Source organism: Cynocephalus volans, chromosome 4 (genome assembly GCF_027409185.1).
Source record: "Cynocephalus volans isolate mCynVol1 chromosome 4, mCynVol1.pri, whole genome shotgun sequence".
NCBI lineage: Eukaryota > Metazoa > Chordata > Mammalia > Dermoptera > Cynocephalidae > Cynocephalus > Cynocephalus volans.
In genome coordinates this window covers 70,701,777-70,723,949 of record NC_084463.1, presented here as the reverse complement: position 1 = coordinate 70,723,949, position 22,173 = coordinate 70,701,777, and the positions used below count along the sequence as shown (strand labels likewise).

At 38.2% G+C, this 22,173-nt stretch overlaps 1 protein-coding gene across 5 annotated transcripts in view; it reads right to left on the bottom strand.

Moving 5' to 3' along the window:
• PDGFD (platelet derived growth factor D) overlaps positions 1–22,173 on the bottom strand; it is a 229,713-nt gene that overhangs the window by 108,079 nt on the left and 99,461 nt on the right. For 2 of the 5 annotated variants that reach the window (XM_063092826.1, XM_063092831.1), the window contains exon 2: positions 550–4,004. The exons of 2 other annotated variants lie outside the window; for them this stretch is intronic. In XM_063092826.1, coding sequence (XP_062948896.1) covers positions 3,010–4,004 — 995 coding nt within the window. In that variant the 3' untranslated portion in view covers positions 550–3,009. Of the gene's footprint in view, positions 1–549; positions 4,005–22,173 lie in introns of those variants that run through there. One more of the 5 variants, XR_010023358.1, reaches the window with a different exon arrangement.

Genomic DNA, 22,173 nt, shown 5'->3' with positions numbered 1-22,173 from the left:
AAAAATAATAATAAAGGATATTCTACAAAGATAATTTCATCCTGTATTTTTAAAAAAAGCCCTAATATTATCTCCTTAACTTTCTCCAGTTTTAAGAACAAACTGTCCAAAACTACTTGGGGGTTAAAAAAAGAACATGAATTCAAGTCTTCAGCAGAGTAGTTTAGGTGTGATGTCTCACATCACAGATGTTCTCAGATTCAGGAAAAACCACTATTGATCTGTGATAAACCTATTAGGTTGCTAAGAGCCACAGAAGAAATTGAATAACTTAATGTGGTTGGGTCAAAAGGTCACTCATCTCTGTATGTAAGAGGGTACTTCAAAAAATTTATGAAAATATTTGTGTTATCCTTTAATTCTATTTTCCAGCAACTTTTTTTTTTTTCTGGTTGTCTTGAAAATTTTCTTTCTTTTTTTTATTTATTTAAATTTTTATTGAATCAAAATTAATTATACATATTTTTTGGGTTCAACATTGAGGTATCTTGATCAAATTAATATTACTAGCATATATATTGTTACAAATCGTAATTATTCTTTATGCACCTTGTCCAACCTCTTCCCATCCCCTCCCCCCTTCCCTCCTCTAATTACCCTAGATTTCTTTTCTCCTTCCAATATTATATTCTTTCCCCCCAATATTATCATAGAGTAGATGCTTCTTCTGTCACTCTAAAATGGGCTTTATGGAGAGACACATCTTCTTCTTTATCTCTGCTGGTGACTCTGCTTTTGTCAATGCACCTCAGTGGCTGGTGGACAATATGTGTGGTGGTTGTGGTGTCTAGCTGCTTTCACAGCAGCCATTGTTATTTTGGTGGCTGTGGTGGGCCACCCACATGGGGGTGATGTTTTTGGCATGCTCCTTGGTACTGGAAGTGTGACCGGTTGTGGAGAGTGTCTGATCCCCGATTCCAATCCTCAGGTACCCAGGTAGTCCCCGAGGTGCTGGCATGGTATGCCTGGTTGTGGGAGGGGTCCAGTAACTTTTTGAAATATCCTAGCAAATAGTGAAAAATATCTTTAAACAATTCAATTCATAATTTTGTATTAGGAAAATTATGATGCTAACCTTTTTCCACTAAAGTTTTCTAAAATCCTCCATATCATGAAGTGCTGCCTTTCCATTTAAAGTCTTCTTTCCATCTTCTTTCTCAGCCTTTGCTTCTCCACCCAGTCTTTTCGCTGTGGTAATTTTTTTAGTCCCCTGCCCCTCGTGTGTGTGTGTGTGTGTGTGTGTGTGTCCTCTTTTACACTGTGAGCTCCTTTCAGAACATAGCCTGCATTTACCATTATTCATGTCTGTATCCCTAGAACTTAGCACATACTTCACCCATGCTGGGCGTTCAGTCAACATCTCTAATATAAATGAATATGAGTATGGAAACATTATGATAATGACAGCAGTGAGTGAGACACGGTCTTCCATCTGAGACAAACACACATGAGAAACAGGAGCCAAAAAAAAAAAAATTCTTTAGGCTGTTGCAAAATCCTTCTCTTTGTAATGGTGCAAGCCTACTGACAAAACTTGACAAGGGGTGGCGGCAGGCAGAGGATGCTGACTATCTTTTGGTTCCTAAGCAGGTATACCCGGGAGGACCCAGGGAAGCACGTGCTCTTTACAGTGCAAAACACTTTATGAAACACAGAGAAAAATAACTGGCCCTCAAGGATTTCTACCCAATCACCATTGCCCTGAAGGACCTTTTATTCTTTGACTCTGAGAACCTCTGCTCTGGTGTGTGTGGAGGTTGGGGATGGGGGGAAAGGACAGGAAGGGGCTGTGCCCTAGGGTCAGAGAGAGGCATATCTAGCCTCCAGGGTGGCATTTGTAATGGATTTTACTCCAGAATCGATGTCAAATTGGTCACCTCAAGGGTTCATCTCACTCACCCCTTTCAAGGCAATGACCTGTTTCTACTCAGTCTCCCACCATAGAGACCCTCTGTGTTATCCACACACTCCGTTTCTTTTACATTCCCCACATCCAGTGGGTAAACAGACCCTGTCTATCCTACTCAAGAAACACTTTTCTTCCCCCCTGCTGCAGCTTTAGTCCTCCTTAGGTTTTCAGAATCTAGCAACAGCTCCCTCTTCGAACCATTAAAAAAGCCTGCTAACTGGCCCTCGCACCACCACCTGTTCTCCATGTGTCACGAGCAGCCTCTTTCTTAAATCAGTTAAATGAAAATAAAAGAAAAAGCAGAAATACCTGCTTTAAATCTTTTCTATTTCCTTTCATCTCTCTTTTCCTTCCTTCCTTTTTCTTTTTCTTTTTTTGGAGGGTGAGGGAATTCTTGCAAATTAATAATAAACTCGTTGAACTCACATACAGCTCTATAAACTGGCTCCAACCAATGTTTTACAGCTTTATATCCTGCCACTCAAATTCACGTACAAATTTCTCCTATTGCATAGAATGTCTCACCCATCTCTAGAAATAGCAGGCCTTGGCATGAATTCTTGCTTTCATACATGCGATTCTTTTATCCTGGAGTGATTCTCACCACTTTTCACCTGGAAGTGGCTCATCCTTCAACACCCAGCTTGTCTCCTCCTTAGAGAAACATCCTCTGTTCTACCGGTAGTACTAAGGGTAGTAAGATGAACATGTCTTTGTATAAGTACCTACCTCCAGGATTGTGATTTACTCATTCACCATCTATCCCCTTCCAGAATATGAGATCCTTTAGGGCAGGCACGAAGTCTGACTTGTTTTTTCTACCAAGCACATGGCAGGGAACTTGCAAAGTCAGAAACAAGCCCTCACTGTCCATGGAATAAATAAAAGTAAATAGGATATAATTCTAAAATGAACAAAAATGAATGTTAATATGTTGTTTAGGAAGAGTTGAAATCATCTTTTTCATATCATGTGTTAAATGGCTTTGAAGGGCTGGCCTTGGAACCTAGTGGCCTTGAGTAACTTTGTTTCTATGGGAACAGGCATCCTAAGTTCCATAGAGCACACGTACAAATGAGCTTTGGAACACACGTGTTACCTCAGGGCTCCACGGGCCCAGCAGCTGGCACTGAGGCTGGGTGGCAGCCCCCAGACTGGTGAGTGTCTGTGCCTATGAGAGGTGAATGAGCCCCAGCGACACCCCAAGTCGTGAGGAGCAGCTGAGCCACCAACAGAGACCAGCTCCAGCCAGCCAGTGAACCACCCTCTGCCCTCTGCCCACCTGGCCCTCCCGGGCCCATGCCATGCTGATCACCGTGTACTGTGTGCGGAGGGACCTCTCCGAGGTGACCTTCCCCCTGCAGGTCAGCCCTGACTTCGAGCTCTGCAATTTCCGCGTCCTCTGCGAGCTCGAGTCCGGCGTCCCGGCCCAAGAGGTCCAGATCATCCACATGGAGCGACTCCTCTCGGATGACCACTGCTCCCTGGGCTCCTACGGCCTCAAGGACGGTGACGTCGTTGTTTTGCTTCAGAAGGAGTACGTGGGGCCTCGGCCTCGGGAGCGGACTCAACAGCAGCCTCGGGCAGATGTCAGCGGCGCGGCCGTGCCCGGGACGTCGTCGAGCTCCCGGCGGCCACAGCACCGTCCGCCGCAGCCCCACGGCCCGGCCCCCGGAACGAAGGCGGCATCCGCTCGCGGTCTGGGCAGCCCCGGCCTGCTCCGCAGCATGCTGCTGTCCGATGCCCACCATCTGTCCCTGCTGAAGGAACGCAACCCCCGCTTGGCAGAAGCGCTGCTCAGCGGCAACCTGGAGACGTTTTCTCAGGTCCTGATGGAGCAGCAGAGGGAAAGCGCCTTGCGGGAGCAGGAGAGGCTTCGTCTCTATTCCGCTGACCCATTCGATCGGGACGCTCAGGCCAAAATAGAGGAAGACATCCGACAGAAGAACGTTGAAGAAAACATGACCATAGCGATGGAAGAGGCTCCTGAGAGTTTCGGACAAGTAGTGATGCTCTATATCCACTGCAAAGTGAATGGGCATCCTTTGAAGGCTTTTGTTGACTCGGGCGCCCAGATGACCATTATGAGCCAAGCCTGTGCGGAGAGATGCAACATCATGAGGCTGGTGGACCGACGCTGGGCTGGGGTCGCTAAAGGCGTGGGCACGCAGACGATTATTGGCCGCATTCATCTAGCTCAGATTCAAATCGAAGGCGATTTTTTACAATGCTCTTTCTCTGTGCTGGAGGAGCAGCCCATGGATATGCTTCTAGGGTTAGATGTGCTCAGGAGGCATCAATGCTCCATCGATTTGAAGAAAAACGTGCTAGTGATCGGCACCACCGGCACACAGACTCACTTTCTTCCTGAGGGAGAGCTACCCTCATGGGCTAAGATGGTGAATGGCCCTGGGCAAGAAGAGTCTTCAGACAAGGAAGTAGCAGATACTATTAAACAGTCAGTCAAGGATTCAGGACGAAAAAAGTATTAAAGCAGGTAGTAAATATGCCACCACCTTGAAGGAGCTGCAGGTCCCAGGAAATTATAAGACATGAGCTCACTGGCAATGTAATCATTAAAATCATCAGTAACAACTAAACCTGGCCTTGGGACTAAGTTCTCAGATGGGTAACTATGTAGATTGTGAGTGCTTGATCTCGCCTCCTCTTGCATTTTCCTTATCCAGAGATCACTGAACCTCATCCTGGGAAGACTCTGGAGGCTGCAGCTGATTTCCAGATAATCCATGAAAAGGAAAACCAGCCTCTTCCTTTAGAGACACTACCCTAGCAGATTATAGGATCGCCAGATCAGTTGCTGATGTGCAGAACTCCCTGGAAAAAGCCATTGTTGCAGACCTTGCAAGGCATCTATACAAAACTATTACACATCAGCACTAACATTTATATTCAGAGAAATATGTCTATTTTCACAGATTTTGTTTTCTTTGGGAAAGGCATTAGAAATGGTGGGTCAGTTATATTCTTGAGTTGACTAATACACAAAGGTCTGTTTGGGGCAGGATAAGGGCCAGTTTCCTCATATTTTATATTTTCTCTTTCCCTGGATTCCCCTGGAGTCATGCTCACTTAACCCATCCACCCCTAAAGGCGATTTTTGCCATATTTGAGAAAGCAGATTTTTCTCCTGAAATGTCCTAAAATAATTTTCAACTAGGCATTTAAATTAACCTTAGTTGTAAAATGAGGGCAATTAATTACATTTTTTTAAAATTATGATATTTCTTGGGAACCTAGCACTTGTGTGGTGGTGGGAGTGGGAGGTGGGGGCAGACAGTGGTCCAGGTCCCTAATACTCATTTTGATTAGATCATCTCCTTTAAAAAAAAAAAATCTGCTTCATATATTAAGTTCCTGCTACATAAATATTGTTTGAACAAAGGGTTTCACTGTTAAAACAACATGTGAAAACTTCTGAATGAGAAGATCTAGAAGGCCTCATGGAATGATCCATTTTGACAAAGCCACTCTCCATTACTACTGATCATAGGAAATGGAAGATCCTAGACTTAATTACAATCCATGGCTAAAACACCCTGAGAAAAAAGGTTCAGCTGCCTGAGGCCATCAGATGCAGTGGAAATGTTTCAGGGTAATAATTCATCAAGACTGGTATTAGAAAGAACAGCGTATTCAAAGTCAAGAAGTGAATGTTCTAATCATAGCTCTTCTCATTCAGAGGTTAGACAAATCAGTTCACCTATTTTACAACTCAGATTCCTCATCTATAAATTATTTCAGAGGGAGAAAGCCACTTTTCAAGTGCTAAACTACATTAGGAACCAAGACATTATTTAAGTTATTCAGTTTTCCCAACAAGATCTAAAGACACTCAGAGCATTCTCAAAGGCTACAGGGAAAAAAAAACAAACAAAAAAAATCCCCCTCTGTTGCTGTGGATTGGTCTCGACTGTGACTGTGTTAAGAAGGCGGGAAATCCTGTTGAGCAGTTGAAAGGTGGGGCCTTCAAGAAGTGATTAGATTGTGAGGACTATGCCCTAATAAATGGATTAATCCATTGATGGTTTAATGGTGGTCATGGGCGTGGTTCTGAGGGCTTTAAAAGGAGAGCAAGTGAGGAGTTAGCTCTCTCTCTGCTCAAGCCATTTGCCATCTCACAATGTGATACCCTGCACCACTGAAGTCTCCACCAAAGAATATCCTCACCAGATGTGTCCCCTGGACTTTGGACTCCCCAACCTCTGAAACTGTAAGCAATCAATATTGTTTCTTTACAAATTATCCAGTTCCAGGTACTTTGTTATAAGCAATAGAGATGGACTGATACAGCTGCAGTCACCATATCCCTGTTTTGGTTTGCACGTTGGTTAGACTAATCACCTACTTTCTAAAGAAAGTCACCTCTACCCTTCCAGCCACAATAAGTTCACCTCCCAGTTTTCTTCTTCCTTACAGATGTTCCCATACTCACATTCCTCAGCCTTGTCTACATTTGCACCAAAGTTTACACTCAGTAGAACTGCTAAAACTGACCCAATAAACAGATTTCCTTTCTACCTTTGTGTGTAATTCAGCACACAAGACAAATAGAAAAAAATAACAGAAGGAAGAATAGAATAGAATAGAAGGAAGACATTCAGAGTAAAGTCATGCATAAACAAAACTCCTACTAATAGATGACTCCTACTAATAGATGGAAACTGACCTGGACTCAATTTTAAGTTCCATTTATTCACATGCACGCGCGCACACACACACACACACACACACACACACACACACACACTCTTATTTGCATATGCCACATGGGACTCTTTGAAGTCAAGTACAAGTTTAGTATGTGGCCTGTCAAGATTTCTTGCCCATAAAAGTCAGTTTAAAAATCACAGAATCTTTAAGGTAAAAGACAGTTTACATAATATCAAATCCGACCACACCTACCCTGCCTTCTCAGACAAACACCTCTTCTGAGGTAGCTATAATGTTTTGGGATGAGTCTCAGGTATAATTCGTTGTTTCTTATATTAAGCTGAAATCTATTTGTCCCATAACTTCTAATAAATTGGTCTTCATTCTTACTTCTGCCAAGGACACACTTAATCTTTCTGGAATGAAGCAATCCTTTCAATATATGAAATCAGTGTCATACTCAATATTCTTTTTTGTAGGCTTTCCCCAGATTCTTTAACTATTTCTTCTAGAACAAGTTTGGAATCTCCTAAAAATGTCTGTCATGTTCCTTTGGACATATTCCAACTTCTAAAAATATTACTTGAGAAAAGGGATGGGCAAATTGAAAATACTTTTATTGAATTGAAAAGCAATGACCTCAAAGTAAAATCAATAAACAAAGTGAATAAATTAAACAATGCCCTTATAGATTACTTTTCTAAATCATTGCCTTTCAAATCAGAAAGTATTTTAAAAATGAGTTTTGTGAATTTAATATCTTAATGTAATTCTGTGTATACTTGAAAGGGTCCTAATTAATTAAATTTTAAATGAATTAATTTTGGTAAAAGGCAACATGTTTTGTCTTCTCTGTAAATCAGGCACTGTGCAAGATACTTTGCATACATTACTGCCCTACTGTTAATCCTCATAATAAACTTTCAACATTGTTATCATTAACCCCATTTTGCAGATGAGAAATTTGAGGCTCAGCATTATTAGAAACATTCAAATATCCAAAGATAAGTGTTTTTTAAACTTTTTTTTTACAACAACCTACATTTTACTTTGTGAGCCAGTTTTACGCTTATACACACTTGCATACGTATGTTTATATATGTATCCCTATATATAACTGAAACAATATGATTCTTGAAATAATAGGGAATGTTTTCTCCTATCCTAGTCTATTTACTTTAAAATTACATTTTATAATTTTAAAAATGTCTCAAACATGTCCCACTAAATGAATCCTGATCCAAAATTTACAGAACACTACCAGATTGTTTACTGACCTACCAGATTTCCTGATTCAAAGCTTTCGGATTTCAAATGCCAAGTTCTTTCCACGATGTAATTTTCCTTACCTGACACATTTTTATCCTAGATACTGCTGCAAAAGGTGCAAAATTGTTACAAAATTTTATTAATGCCAACAGAGTAGCCACAATCAGAATATACTCAACAATTATTTACTGAATTCCCATAAAATAAGCACCTCGCCAGGTTTTTCTAAATAGGAAAATGAGTAAGTTACAGTTGTAGATCTCAAGGTGATTATAACCTAGAAGACTTGTAAATCAACTAAGAACAAAAAGGGTAGACAAAATTAGTACTATGTTTGTACAAAAAATAAGTTTTATTTTTGAGATTATTTTTAAAGTAAGAAGCAAGCAAGCCAGTAAATGCACTTTCCATATGTCTAAAATGTCCATAACTAATGCTGAAAAAAATATTCACCCTCCTCTTAAAGTTAAGATTGCTAACATACAACTTATAAATATCTACCATTGGGGATTCACTACCTGGAAAAGGAGCAAATCTTTGTTTTCTTTCTTCCTATTAGAAATCACAATAAAGTAGACCACATGGTGAAATAGACCTAACTTGTTTAAAATAACAAGCCATTTAAAAAATCCATTAAACCCGTGGTTTCACTTAATGCCTATTTAAATACTCATCTTACCTAGAAGATCACTATTGTGATAAGAATGTATTTCAAGACTACAGTTATGCATTCTGCAGCAGTTAAACTGGAAGACACATGTTGTTTGAGATAAGTAGAGCATATAATCTTAACCTCTTAAAATATCAGGTCAGAAAATTTCACTTGTTTCTAGAGGGAAATCTATTTCCCCAAAAGAAAAGGACAAATGGATTACCACATGTATGAATTCTCTTCACTGCAGGTACTAAATGTTACCTTTTTCATTAGGAGAACATTGTGCTTCTTGCAGAATGCCAATTATAAGAGGGTCATTTGCTGACATCCAACTTTGAATAAAGAAACACTTGAGAAACTGATTTGGATGCTCTGGGATTCACACCAGAAAACTGCTGGTGATGATATTAATCGACAGTAACATTCCTAGCTATTCTTTGAGATTGGCAAGAGCCTGGAACACTAAAGAAGAGGAACAAAGGTAAAGATGGGCAGAGAAGAAAAAAAAGAAAAAACAAAAAACAGAAATCTGGGTTGTTTTTAACTGATTCTCTTGGTTTAAGTCCTATTTTATATGGTGGGGGTGTGAGGCTGGGCTGAGATTATGCATTAGCTACAGTTCCACAAATACTTTATGTGTCACTGGTGAGTTATGTAGAAATGAAAATATTTTCACTATTTTCACAGTACAGCCTGAGTCAAGCTTGCTTCTGAACCCCAGCTTGTGTCCACACCTGCGTCCATCTGTTAGAATCTCAGAATTTCTAAGGGTTCTGTTATCAGAAAAAAAAAAAAAAAAAAGGAATCTTTTTCTTGCTGTGCCTTCTTCAAAGGAATCATTTAACAGGCTTTTGAGATGGGTGAACCTGGGGTGGCTTTGTCTCGTACTACTGCAGTAAATGTTTTCTGATGATTGCTTTCTTTCTTTTTTTTTTCTTCTTTTTTTTGAGAAAGACTTTTATGAATCCAGTTTTTCTATATTTGTAAACAGTGAGGCTTATTTTAAGAACATCATTATAAAAATCATAATTTCCTCTAACATTCAAGTCCATAGGTGGCAATGGTGGGCTATGCTTCAGATGAGGGTGAAGAGGATATTTTTCTACTGTTAATTGATGTATCAGTGCTGTGTCCAAGTAAAATAAATGACGATCACCAACATAAGCATATTCCAGGTAAATAATCACTTAAATCCTTCAAATTCCTATCCTACAACATCAATCACCATTCTGAAATCTTATTCTATCAGGGATTTACTACAAGAATCCCTTGAGATGAAGAGGAAAATTAATTTAAAATTGCATAATTCACATTTAGTCCCTTTCAAACTCATGTCATGTCTAGGGATTCAATTAGTCTATCAGTCAAAAAGCATCAGTGGTTTGCATTCACCAGTGTCATTAAAAATTCTGTTTCAAGAGTCTTGTCATTGTCCTATGTCATGCAGAGACAAGGAAATGTAAGTTAGTTTTAGCCTTCAGAAAATTTAGAAGTCTAGTTAGAGGAACCAGGGAAAAAGTGCAAAGTAAAATATTCAAAAATAATATTTAATTCAATGCTGAATCATGAAATACAGAATACAGAGGTGAAGGAAACAGACTCCTGCTCCCCTTTTGAGACACTACAACATGACAGAATCGATTCAATAAAATCTTAGTGACCACCTGCTGTCTGTCAGGCACCCTTTTAGGAGCTGGGTTTCCTCAATGCAACAACTGATTTCTGGTGCTCCACTGGCACTGTGAACTGTAGCCAGGCATATCAGAGAATCTATAATCTCCTTAAAGATAAGTTATCCAGGGTCCCATTGTTATGACTCAGTTTACCAACCCAGAGTAAGCATATAGCTGATTCTCTAACTAACTTCAAGGTGAAGTTTGTGGTCTGTTTCTGCCTTGGCCCAGAGGGGCATTGCGCTCAACTTTCCCCTATTATGGGCTTAAATCTTGGAGTATAGTTAAGCAATTACAAACAAATACTTCTGTCATAAAGCTAATGGAAAGGATTTGGGGCTTACACAATAGAGGAACAACTGGCAATTACAAGCATACGAAATTAACTACGAGAGATGAGAGATGAGTCAATCTGATAAAACATTTGTCACATAATTTAATTCCAAGGAATTAAAAAAAAAAAAAACGAGTTCTCAAGGACAGTGAGATACCAACCAGATAGCAATGATACAAATGTTTGGGTATTTAGAAAACCTAGAATGAGGCACAGAATGACGAAAATCAAATAAGTGCTGGGATTTTCTGGAGTAATCATAATCTTTCATAATCATATCTTTAGTCCTTAGTATGTTATGTGAGGCAAATGGTACCTGTTTAATAAATATAGATTACATGAAAGAATAAATGGACAAAGTCCCACATGTCATTAAGAAGCTGATATAGAGAAAAACATTTTTTTTTTAACTTTAACTTGTTTTCTATATAAAAATTTGTAAGGTAAAACTAAATCATATATAGATAGTGGGATTCTCTTTGTATAATTAGAATAAATGTGTTGTGGGTTAACAAGAAACTGATATTTACATATATAGATTTCAATGTGAGTGATTTATAAAATAAACCCTTAAAATACTTTTACGTGGTAAAGTTGCCAATGGTTCCACTCTAAGGGCAATGTAACTAGTTTTAGTGGTGGCCAATTCATCCCAATTTGACTGGTGATGCCCTGGTATTAAAACTGATATTCCTGCATCTCACAACCCAAAACGTTGGTCACCTGCAAGTGTTGGAAGTGCATTTTTAATTTTATGCTCATGGGCATGCTGTGCACCTCCAAACAAGATATAAATTTAATAAGCCTGAAAGATCAATGATCCATGTTATCAGTATATGTCCAAATGTTGAAAGAAGAATGTCCTAGCTTATTTGTGCAAGAGAAATGACCTTATTTAATCTCATTCATCAAATATTTCTGGATGGGAAAGTTAATCATTTTTAAAATTATAAGAAAACCACATTTTAAAAGAAATACTGAAATAATTTAATGAAAGAACTCTATAAATTTTTTCCAGAAAATTCACACCAGATATGAAGTTGATAAAACTGCTTTAATTTTCAAGTTTCTTGGAAATCGTATATATTTATGCAACTAAAAAAAGTGAAATAAGTAGAAATGCACATTAGAAAATGGGGACATAGGATGCTCAAAATAAGTATTTAAATTATCTATGACTTGGATTATCCTGGAAAACCACTGATAAAACAAAATTATACCGTTTTATAAAAAATGTTTATAAACTATAAACCTATTCATATAAACTAATAGTAAGGATAGTGATAGACTGCATTTGAGTCTCAAAGTAAATTCTAAGTTTTGAATTTTATGGGAATATTTGTACAAAGGAGCAGAAACTTCGGAAGAAGCATAAACAAATAATGATGTTACCTTCACATTTAAGTTGTCATGGAGCTATCGACCAAGTCAGTATCAGTCAAGATGCAACGAACGGAACGTAAGGTAGGACTGCACAAATGGGAGCAAGGTTTTGATAGAGATGTGCTTGCAGAGAGCCAATGATGCCTAGAAAAAGCAGCTTTGCTGAGTGTCTGGTTCAGGAGAGGAAGAAGCATGGAGGGTCCATGACTCTGTGGTAGAAGCTGTAGAGAGTCCAGGGACTGGGAAGTAAGGAGAGGAGGATATGACCATGTTGTCATGTTACCATGGAAGCACAGGCCTGAGAAAGTCCTAAGGAAAAACAAGTCAGCCACTAACATCCAGTGTGCCAAACAATGTAAGAAAATCAAGATGGCAAAATGGCAAAGTGATTCCTTTATCTGTGCCACTGGAAGGACAATAAGACCTGTGACAAGGGTAGCTCTCATAGAAGCGAGGAACAGTGGTGCAGAGAAGCTGATGACATGAGCAGAACATCAGAAAAAAAAAAAATATATATATATATATATATATAAAGTATCTTTCGTTACCAGTTGAGCCAGGTCTTCAATTCCCTGTCTAATAACTTTACTTCTAGTCTATCTCATCAAGAGTTTAGACTTAAATGATATTAAGAAAAATTTTGTACAAATATACTGGAGCTGGCGCTATAGGCTTCATTCTATCAGAAATAATTGCATATAAGCAACAGATGGGCAGTTAGAGTAAAACAGAAACAAAGATATTCTATATTCAGACAGTGCCAACTGCCATCACTTGGATTCCAAAATACTATTTGACAGAAAACAATCTTACTGATTCCATAGCTATAGGAGTTTATGTCCCCATATGGCAAAGCCTCCACGGTCAAAGCCTCACTATATAATGAATCTTATGTCTGGTCTGAAAATATCTTCATAAATACGAGAAACTACAACAGTGCTTGCTCTTTTAAGTAAGTACTCAATAACAAAGAAATCTGTTAAGTTTTATGAACAAAGCAAAAACCTTCTCAGGCTATCTATTCTCAGTGATTTAGGTTAAATGATTTTAAAAAATTAAGCAAAAATTCCAAAGCAAAAACATTAAGAATATACTTTAAAATTCTTTCTTCTTTTGAAAAACATTTTAAACATATTTCAGGTTGTGGTGAAGTGCTATAAAGGCACATGTAGGAGTTTCGAATTTCCATTGCACTGTAACTTTCAATAGTTTTGTGAAGGTCTAACAAATTTGACAGCCAACAAAATGTTAAAGCCCTGCAGCAAGTTCTGAGAATAGGTTAGTGATTGAACATCTTTTGGCTGTGATGCCACGGAGAATGGGTGTAGGTGACTGGTCAGGTTGCATGTATTATATTCATTCATAGTTGGCCAAATGATGACAGCATTTAGCTAAGGTAAATTTGCTATATCTTTGATAGTGACCACAAGTCACTGACTTATTTTAGTCTACCAAAATACAAATGAATAATCTAGCATACATTTTTGGAAGGACTGCAGAAATTCCTGGACTTCGTATGTAACATCTCATCAATGACAAACCTATGAGGATTTCTTTTGTAGGAGCATTTTCTGTATTATATTTGGCTGTATTTTAGTAGCTTTACTTGATACTCTAAAAAGCACAGCCATTCAAAATCTCTATTCTTAGGAGACCATGTCTTCATCTTGAGGGTAACTATTGACCCAGATGAATCTTACCAACTAGGGAGAAATAAAATTCAATTCCAAGTAGAAAATATTAAAAGATAATTTTCCCAAGAACATTTATGATTATGGAAGCAAGCAGATAAAGCTAAATATTAGAACCACAATTCTAATTCTGCTATTCATTGATTTATTTTTCTGCTATTTTATTCCATGAATGAACAAGGTTAGCTCTTTTAACTTATCACTGTTCTGTCTCCTAGTTCACCTCAAACATTCTATTATTTTCTTGTTCCCTCCACAGCATCCATATCAGTGGAAAGGTCTTAACACAAACAAAAGTAGTTGCAGAGTTACTAAAACTGTACTGATAGCTAGAGCAGATGCAGATGTTTTATTTGACAAGTATTCTGAGTCACTTCTTCCTGACAGACTAACCTTTGCTACTGATACTGGCTATTCCCAAAGCTACCTTGTTTTCAGGCCACAAATACAATTTGAGAGTATGCTGAGACATAAGTCCAATTAGTGGCAAGTCATTCATTTGCTCATTTTATAACTAGATATTGAGTTTCACACAATGCACCAGGCACTGCTTCAGGGATTAGAAAAATAACAGTGAACAAGAATGACAAGGTAGTTATTCTCTTAGAGCTTATTGTCTGCTGGAAGCTTCAAACAATAATAAAAAATAATTATGCTTATCATTTACATGATAGAATAAATGACCAGGAGAGTCATTTATTCTAAACATGTCATACATTTTAATTCATTTTATCATTATAACAAACTAAGTATTAAACAACATTTTCATTTTAAAGATTAGGACACTGAGGAACAGGGCGGTTAAGTGACTTGTCCAAGGTCTCAAAGCTAGTAAGTGGCTGTATCCAGGACTTTGGGATCCAGAGTCAATATATTTAATCACTTTATCACACTACCTCCCAATAACAGCAAATAAAGAAATATGTAATGTCAGGTAGATGTATGTTCTGTAAATAAAGGTAAAGTCCTATAAGGGAACAGAGTGATGGAAGCGTGGAGCATATCAGCTTAGATAAAAGAGTCTGGAAGGGCCTCTCTGAGGAGGAGATACTTGGGGAGAAAACTGAATGATAAGAGAGAGTAATGCTTGAAAAGAGCAAGGTGAAAGTATTTCAGGAAAAAAGAACACAGACCCCAAGGCACAAATAAACGAAGAGTGTTCAAGAAAGAGCAATAAGGCTAGTGGTTAGGGTGGAGTGAAAGAGAAATGTAGAAGAGGGTGGGTAATATAAGGCCTTGTAGTTTTAAATAAAGGGTTTGGGTTTCATTCTGAGTTTCTGGGAAGCCATTTAAGGGGTTTTAAGCAAGGGAGAGACATTTCATTACTTTTTTAAAGCTTCCTCTGGTTGCTTTGTTAAAAACAGAAGGGCTGAACAATGGGCCCCTGAGAAGTCCTGTATCTACAGGTTGAGCAGAGGAGAAGCAATGAGCAAAGGCATCTGAGAAAGAGTAACTGATGAGATTAGGTATGAGGGAAGTAAAGACAATCACGTCTAAGAAGCCAGATGAAGAAAACGTTTCATGAAGAATGGTGCAGTCACTGTGTCGAATACTGGGAGAGGTTAGGATGAAGGCTGAGAACTTCTGGCTGGACCTGGCAAGGGGGAGGCTGCTGGTAGCTTTGATAGATCTGAAGGAGGTCGAGGAGCCAATTGGACTGGAGGAGCTTGGGGAGGTGGGAGAGCAGGTGCCAGAAATGCTCTGGAGAAAGGGTTCTTTCAGGGAAGCAGAGAAACGCCATAGTAGATGAAGAGGCTATGAGAGCATTTCTTTTGCAATGTAGTTCCACGGGGTTAGACATTGATGGGAGTGACCCAATGGTAGGGAGAAACTGAAGAAGCAAGAGAGAACAAAGGACAATTCAAGGAGCACAGTCCTTGTGTATAAGGGATGAACCAGGTTTTAGGCAGGACCAGGAAGAGTTCACTGCTTGTAACAGGAAGGCAGGCAGAGCACAGGGTATACATGCAGGTAGGCTGGCAGGTTTGATGGTGTGAAGACAAGATTGTTGTCTTGTATCTTCCACTTTCTCAGCGAATAAGAAGCAAGGAGTGGAGGGAAGTAGGGAGTGTTGAAGGACTGGGGAGTAAGGAGAAGGTATGAAGTAGGCACTTTAGAGCATTAGAGAGTGAGTTGCATAGGAAAAGGTCAGTGGATTTTGGATCAATCCTGAGGGCCCACTTAAGATTCTAATCTAAAAATTTCAAATGAAACTAGCTATGCTGACAAAAAGAGCACTGGACTAGGAAAGTGGATATTTTAGTTCTAACACTAATGGTGTCACTTACTGGACATGTGTCTTTAGGCAAGGCACCAAACCTCTCTGGGCCTCTTTTTGCTCATGAAGTAAAGTGTGAAGGTTGTGGATTTGTCCCACTTTCAGGCACCCAGAAATGTGTGGGGCACCCTAGCATTCTCCAACTCCAACGGTGCTTGGTGTCCTTTAGAGTACAGAGGTGTCCCGAGAGACAAACGACTGCCCATGTCATCTCCAGCAGTGCCAACTCCTGGTGAGAAACATAGGGGCAGAGGATCACATCGAGGGTCCTCCCAACTCTAAGACTCTGATTGTAACCTTAGGTGTCTATGTCAGGGGAGGCTGATGGATAGACCACATATCCATTTAATTCACCATTATCAATCCTCACTCACATCTCCCACAGTATTTTTCTAAACTGAAAATAGGCTGCTAGCCAGGCAAAATGAACAGAAGCTGAGTGTGCCCTTGTTATTTCCTCAGGCTTTAGAGGCACTAATGAGCAGTGAAACAGTCTACAGATTACAGCCAAGAAAGGAGTAGCCAGCACAGAGTGATCCAGAAATGAAAAATCAGCCCTCCATTATTATGGAAACCATTGTCATTAACTATCATAATGATTAAACACAAGTGCTGCCAGTAATATCACCCAATAGTAGCAAAGAAAGTTTGGTACCCAGGTATCGCCGTTGTGGTACTAGGTAACATCTCAATACTATAAAATGAGAAAAATTAATTTTAACTGTATTGACCATAAGACCCCCAACATGAACTGAGAATTAGTTGACAAGGACAGGGCAATTATTAAAGGCAATATATCAAATTCTACTCCAATGATCAGTGGGGTGCTGCAGGCATTGCTGTTAGCGACCTTTCTAGCTGACACCTTCATTAATGATGTGTGAGAAGATGATCAGCATGTGAATGGATTTTCAAAAATGATTCTACTGTGGGAGTTATTCCAAGTGCAAGCTTCCAACATCACAGTAATAACTTAAATAGAAATGAACACAGAGGTTCCTGAGAAGATTTAAAATTCAATGCAGGCAATTGTATAGTTAGGTTAGACACATAGATGGGAAAATTCTGCCATTTTAAAGGTGAAAATCTTTAATAGTAGGATGGTAATTCCTGGAAAAAAAAAATCAGTGATTACACAGTTCTTAAATAGTTTCATTACTGATAATTATTGGATATAAATGCCTGACGGATATTATAAACACCACTGTTGCATCTATAAAATGTAATCAAATAGAGCAAAACTATGAAAAAGATAATGTGCTTTTTTTTGACTTCTTAAAAGATTAAAAAAAACATTTTTGGTACAATTATTTTAACTGAGGTTAAATTTACATAACAAAATTAACCATTCAAAAGTGAGAAATTCAGTGGCAGTTAATATATATACAATGTCTTACAACAACTACCTCTATCTAGTTCCAAAACATTGTCTGTCATTGCTCCAAAGGGAACACTACACATTAAACCACTGCTCCTCATTCCCCCTCCTTTTTGTCCCCGGCAAGGATTTATGTATTCTGCCTACTTTGTTTAAATAGAATCATACAATCTGTGACCTTTTGTGTTTGGCTTCTTTCACTTAATATAATGTTTTCAAGACTCATCCACGTTGTAGTGTGTAACAGTACTTCACCCTTTTCACAGCTGAAGCCAATGTACGTTTGAAGTACAATATTAATTTCAGAGCATGACATGAACCTACCCCCCAGTTCTGAGTGGGCAACAACAGCAAAACCCCAGCAGAAATCCAGCAAAACTTAGTCTATCTTCATTAATACAATTCTTAAGGAAAGGAGAGCAGAAAAGAAATTATTTTATTAATTTCACTACCAGGAATCCTTCATGAAACTGAAGACGCTACTGTTAGAGACCTTTCCTTACTTTTTAAGTGACATTTAGGTCTTTACTGATGAGACACATTAAGTATTCATTAATTATTGATGAGCTGGAAGGTTTGGAGTTCCCTGGTATGCTACCTATGTGAATTCCAGAAGGGATAAAAGAGACCGTACGGATTTTGGGTGTGTATTTCTTTCTGTCCAATTGGAGCTCATGCAGTATGGTTCACATGGGCAGATATAGTTGTTTCTGCTTCTCGTTTCAATTTCATCGATTCTCAGAGTTGTCATGAACCGTTTTCTAAACCGATTACCCGCATCCACACCTGGGCTTGTGGCACTGGTTGTGTTTGTATGAAATGTCCTGAGTAGGCTGTAGACAAAGTCAGAGATCTTCCTTTTTACCCCTTTTAACTTATATCTCCAACATAACTTTCCTCCTTCCCTGATGGCTTATTATCAGAAAGACTCTGTGGGGCCTTTATTCTAACTGTTTCTAGTGCAGAATTTTTATATTTTTATTCACTACGAGAGACAGAGTGAAGTAATTTATCAAGTAGAATATTGGTCTTAACTGTGACTTTCCATCCTATCATTTTAATTCATACTTTTTCTATTATCTGGTTTATACACTTTTGATTTAATTGAACAAATACTTCCTTCTAAAAATCTGCTATGGTGAGGTGAACTCCTCTGAAGAACCTCAGTCTACTGAAATGCAGTGGAATAGCAATCTAACTTGATTTCCTAATGATAGCTTTGAGGGGAAAAAATAGGCCCTTTTTACATTGCAAGAGTTTTCAGAAAGAATACTGAGAAGCTGAGTCTATTTAAAATGTATAGATTTTCCTCCAAGGAAACATTGTTTTGTTCTCGCTTGTATTTTAGATAGTTGAGCAAAAGCACTATGCAAAATAACTGAAATTTCATCAATGGGTATTTTAAAAACTGGGGACATATCACTTACTCACTTAATTCAAGTGAGACGGCAATTAATTCCTACAGAAATTAATAGTTTCCCAAAGAGCTTTTAGAATATAATTAGCTTATTACCAAAATGCTTTAGATTGGTATACTGTTTCCTATGAAATTGTGTTAATTAGCTATAATAGCTATAAATTGAAGATACATTATTTAGATCCTTTAATGTAATTGTAGTCATCTATAAAATCAAATTGCATTCACATAAAAATAAACTTGGGGGGGACAAATTAACTATTTGGAACATAGGTCATTATAGAAGATACAGAACAAGAAGCACATATATTTAACAGAGCAGGATTTTATAAACGCATAATACAGAGAAATCAAATCACATATAATGCTGAGACACAAAACAACACATGCTCACTGTAAAATTTGATGCATGTACAAAATTGTGTGGAACAATAACCCAAACTCCTGAAGCTTCCTAATTTCAGGACAGTCTTGGTTGTGATAGTACTTTGCTACATACCAGATAAAAGAGATTTACAGTATAGCAAGAGGCAGAACAGAGACATTTACGCAGGTGGAAGATTCATGAATTATAGAAAAAGCAGAAAAGACCAGCTAAAGAGGAGGCATGATGTTTTTTACAAGATAAACTTGCTGGAAGCCTACAGCATCCACCATTCCAACACAACACTGTGAGACACACCAGTCAGTCTCCAGAGAGCTTTATACCAAATATTGCAGCAGCAAACACTAGCATAACTGGATTACATGTTTATTTCATAACTGGATTTTGACTATTGGGAAATGATTCCTGCAAAGGAGGAGGAAAGCTTCATGTTGTGGGAAACACAGCTTTGGTAAAATGACAGCTGCATATTTACACAATGTCCTTCATTGTTTGGCAGCTCCATGTTCTCATCCACAAATACCCTGTTGACCTTTACCAGACATCATGTATTAACTTCTTAATTCTGCCCTATATTGGTCCAAGAGTGATGAAATAACCTATTCCCCCCATTGAATATGTGATGATTTAAAAGAACTAAGTTAACCACAACAATAGGCAAAATACTAGAACAAGCAACACACACACATAGATGGGAAATGGGTAAGAAACATGAAATAATGTTCAATCATATGCAAAATAAAATCAACACATGGTATTTTTAGCATCAGATTGACCAAGTCTTTGGAAAAGACAATTAGAGTAGAAAAGGAGAAAACAAGATGAAAATGGTGGGAAATCACCAGGAGAGGAGAAAGTAATGACGGCAAATGTAGAGAACACTTTCAAATAGTTTTGCTTCAGAGGCAGAGAAATAGAGAACTATCTGGAGGGAAATAGAAGGGCAAAGGGAAAGTGTTTATTTGTTTTTACATGGAAGATACTTGTGCAAGTTGAAATGCCAAAAAGAAGCCACTGATAGGGAAACAGGCTAGAGATAGGAGAGACCAACATGGTGCCAGAGTAAGAATCTTGGGAGAGAAGGAGACGGCAAGCAAGGTCTAGGTGGAGGGATGTGTCTTAGGTAACAGGAGCCTCAGACAGAGCAAGTGTCAACATTTCTGAGGCCTTCAGCAAGTACCTTAACACTCCTGCCTAATTTCTTACCTTCAAACTGCAACATTTCTGAGGCCTTCAGCAAGTACCTTAACACTCCTGCCTAATTTCTTACCTTCAAACTGCAACGACAATACCTACCACTCAGAAAATCTTATGCAAATAGCATCTGGCACATACAAATTTATATGTGCCTACCATCAACTTTTACTTAAATACCATGTATGTTCAAAAGCAAATTCTCTGGCAGGAAAAAGGATGTGCTACCACAAAACAATTTTATTTCAAACAATTTGTTTCAAACAATTCATTTATAAGGAATTCACAGTCTGGCAGACAGAGTCAGATTCAGCAGTAGATATTTATTGGAAAGAATAGGAAGTTTACATTCACACAGATGTGCATTTGAATTCTGGCCCTGTCGGTTTCTATGTTGGTCTTATTCATGGCTGTGTGTTTGATACTCAGAATAGTGCCTGGCTTAATAAATATTTGTTGAATGAGAAAATGAATAAAATTTCCTTCACTTCTTGAGCTTTGGCTCCCTTATCTGTAAATGGGACTAATAATAATTCTAACTCAGGTGTATTACGAGGAAGAGAAAAAAACATAATGAAGTAGTAATGCAATGCCTAGCACTTAGTTGGATCTGTGTAGTAAGTATCCACTTTTTAGTAGTAATAGTAAAACAAACAAAAAAACCAATTATTTGAAGAATGAAAAGTTAAATTCATCATAACTTTATCATTCTAAGGTCCAAAATACATTGTAAAGGTCATCAGTTTAAAAATTTTTTACTTGGAGAAACCTTTCCAGAATTCATGCTAAAACAACATAATAGATATTGATGTGTTATTTCCCCAGTTTGAGTCCTTGGGAGGTGCCAACTACAATGATCCAATGTGCTATAGAAATTACTACTGAAGCACAAGCATAATGGCACTGTTGCCATAGAAACGATACGTTGCTACTCTACTGTCTTCATTTGAGTGTGCTTCCTTCATATGAGGGTAACACACACACACACACAAACACACACACACAAAACACTGAGTGCACTTTCTATTTCTTATTTAAGTATTCATTTTTTTCCTTTAAATAATATGCCTAATAAGAAATAAAAATCAACTAGCAGAGACAGAATATTCACCCCCATTTCAAAGTTAAAATATTAATCTATAATATGACATAAACTTGCTAAAAATCCTCTTAACCCAAAACTTATAGCTGCTTTTACTCATGTAAAATCTGTCAAACAGTAAAGATTAAAAGAAAAAGAAATGGAAATGGAAATGAGGGTCAAAGTATCCACCATATACATTGCAGATTATCTACAGGTATGAATATATTATATGTCAAAGTTGTGTCTTTTCTACATTCTTTACCTATGTTGAACAATGACAAATATTTAATACGGAGCAATGACATTATTTTCACAGTTAATCTTTGCCTGGATATTTGTAGTGTGTTGAACAGTGTCTCTCTAAAAGATATGTCCAAGTCTTAACCCCTGGTAACTGTGGATGTGAACCCACTTGGAAATATGGTTTTTGCAGATGTAATTAAGTTAAAGATCTTGGGATGAGATCATTCTGGATTTGGGTAGGCTCTAAATCCAATGACTGGTGTCATTATAAGAGAAAGGAGACAGACTTTTGGGCACAGAGACACAAAGGAGAAGGCCGTATAAAGACGGAGGCAGAGATAGATTGGAGGGATGCTCCAGGCTACAAGCCAAGGAACACCAAGGATTGCTTGGAGCCACCAGAAGCTGGGACAGAGGCACAGAGCACATTTTCCCTCAGAGCCTTCAAAAGAAACCAGCCCTATCAACACCTTGATTTTGAACTTCTGCTTCCAGAACTATGGAAGAATAAATTTCTGTTGTTTTAAGCCACTAGTTTGCGGTAACTTGTTATAGCTGCTCTAGGGACCTAATACAGTAGTCAGCAAGGAAAGGGAGATAAAGGACCTT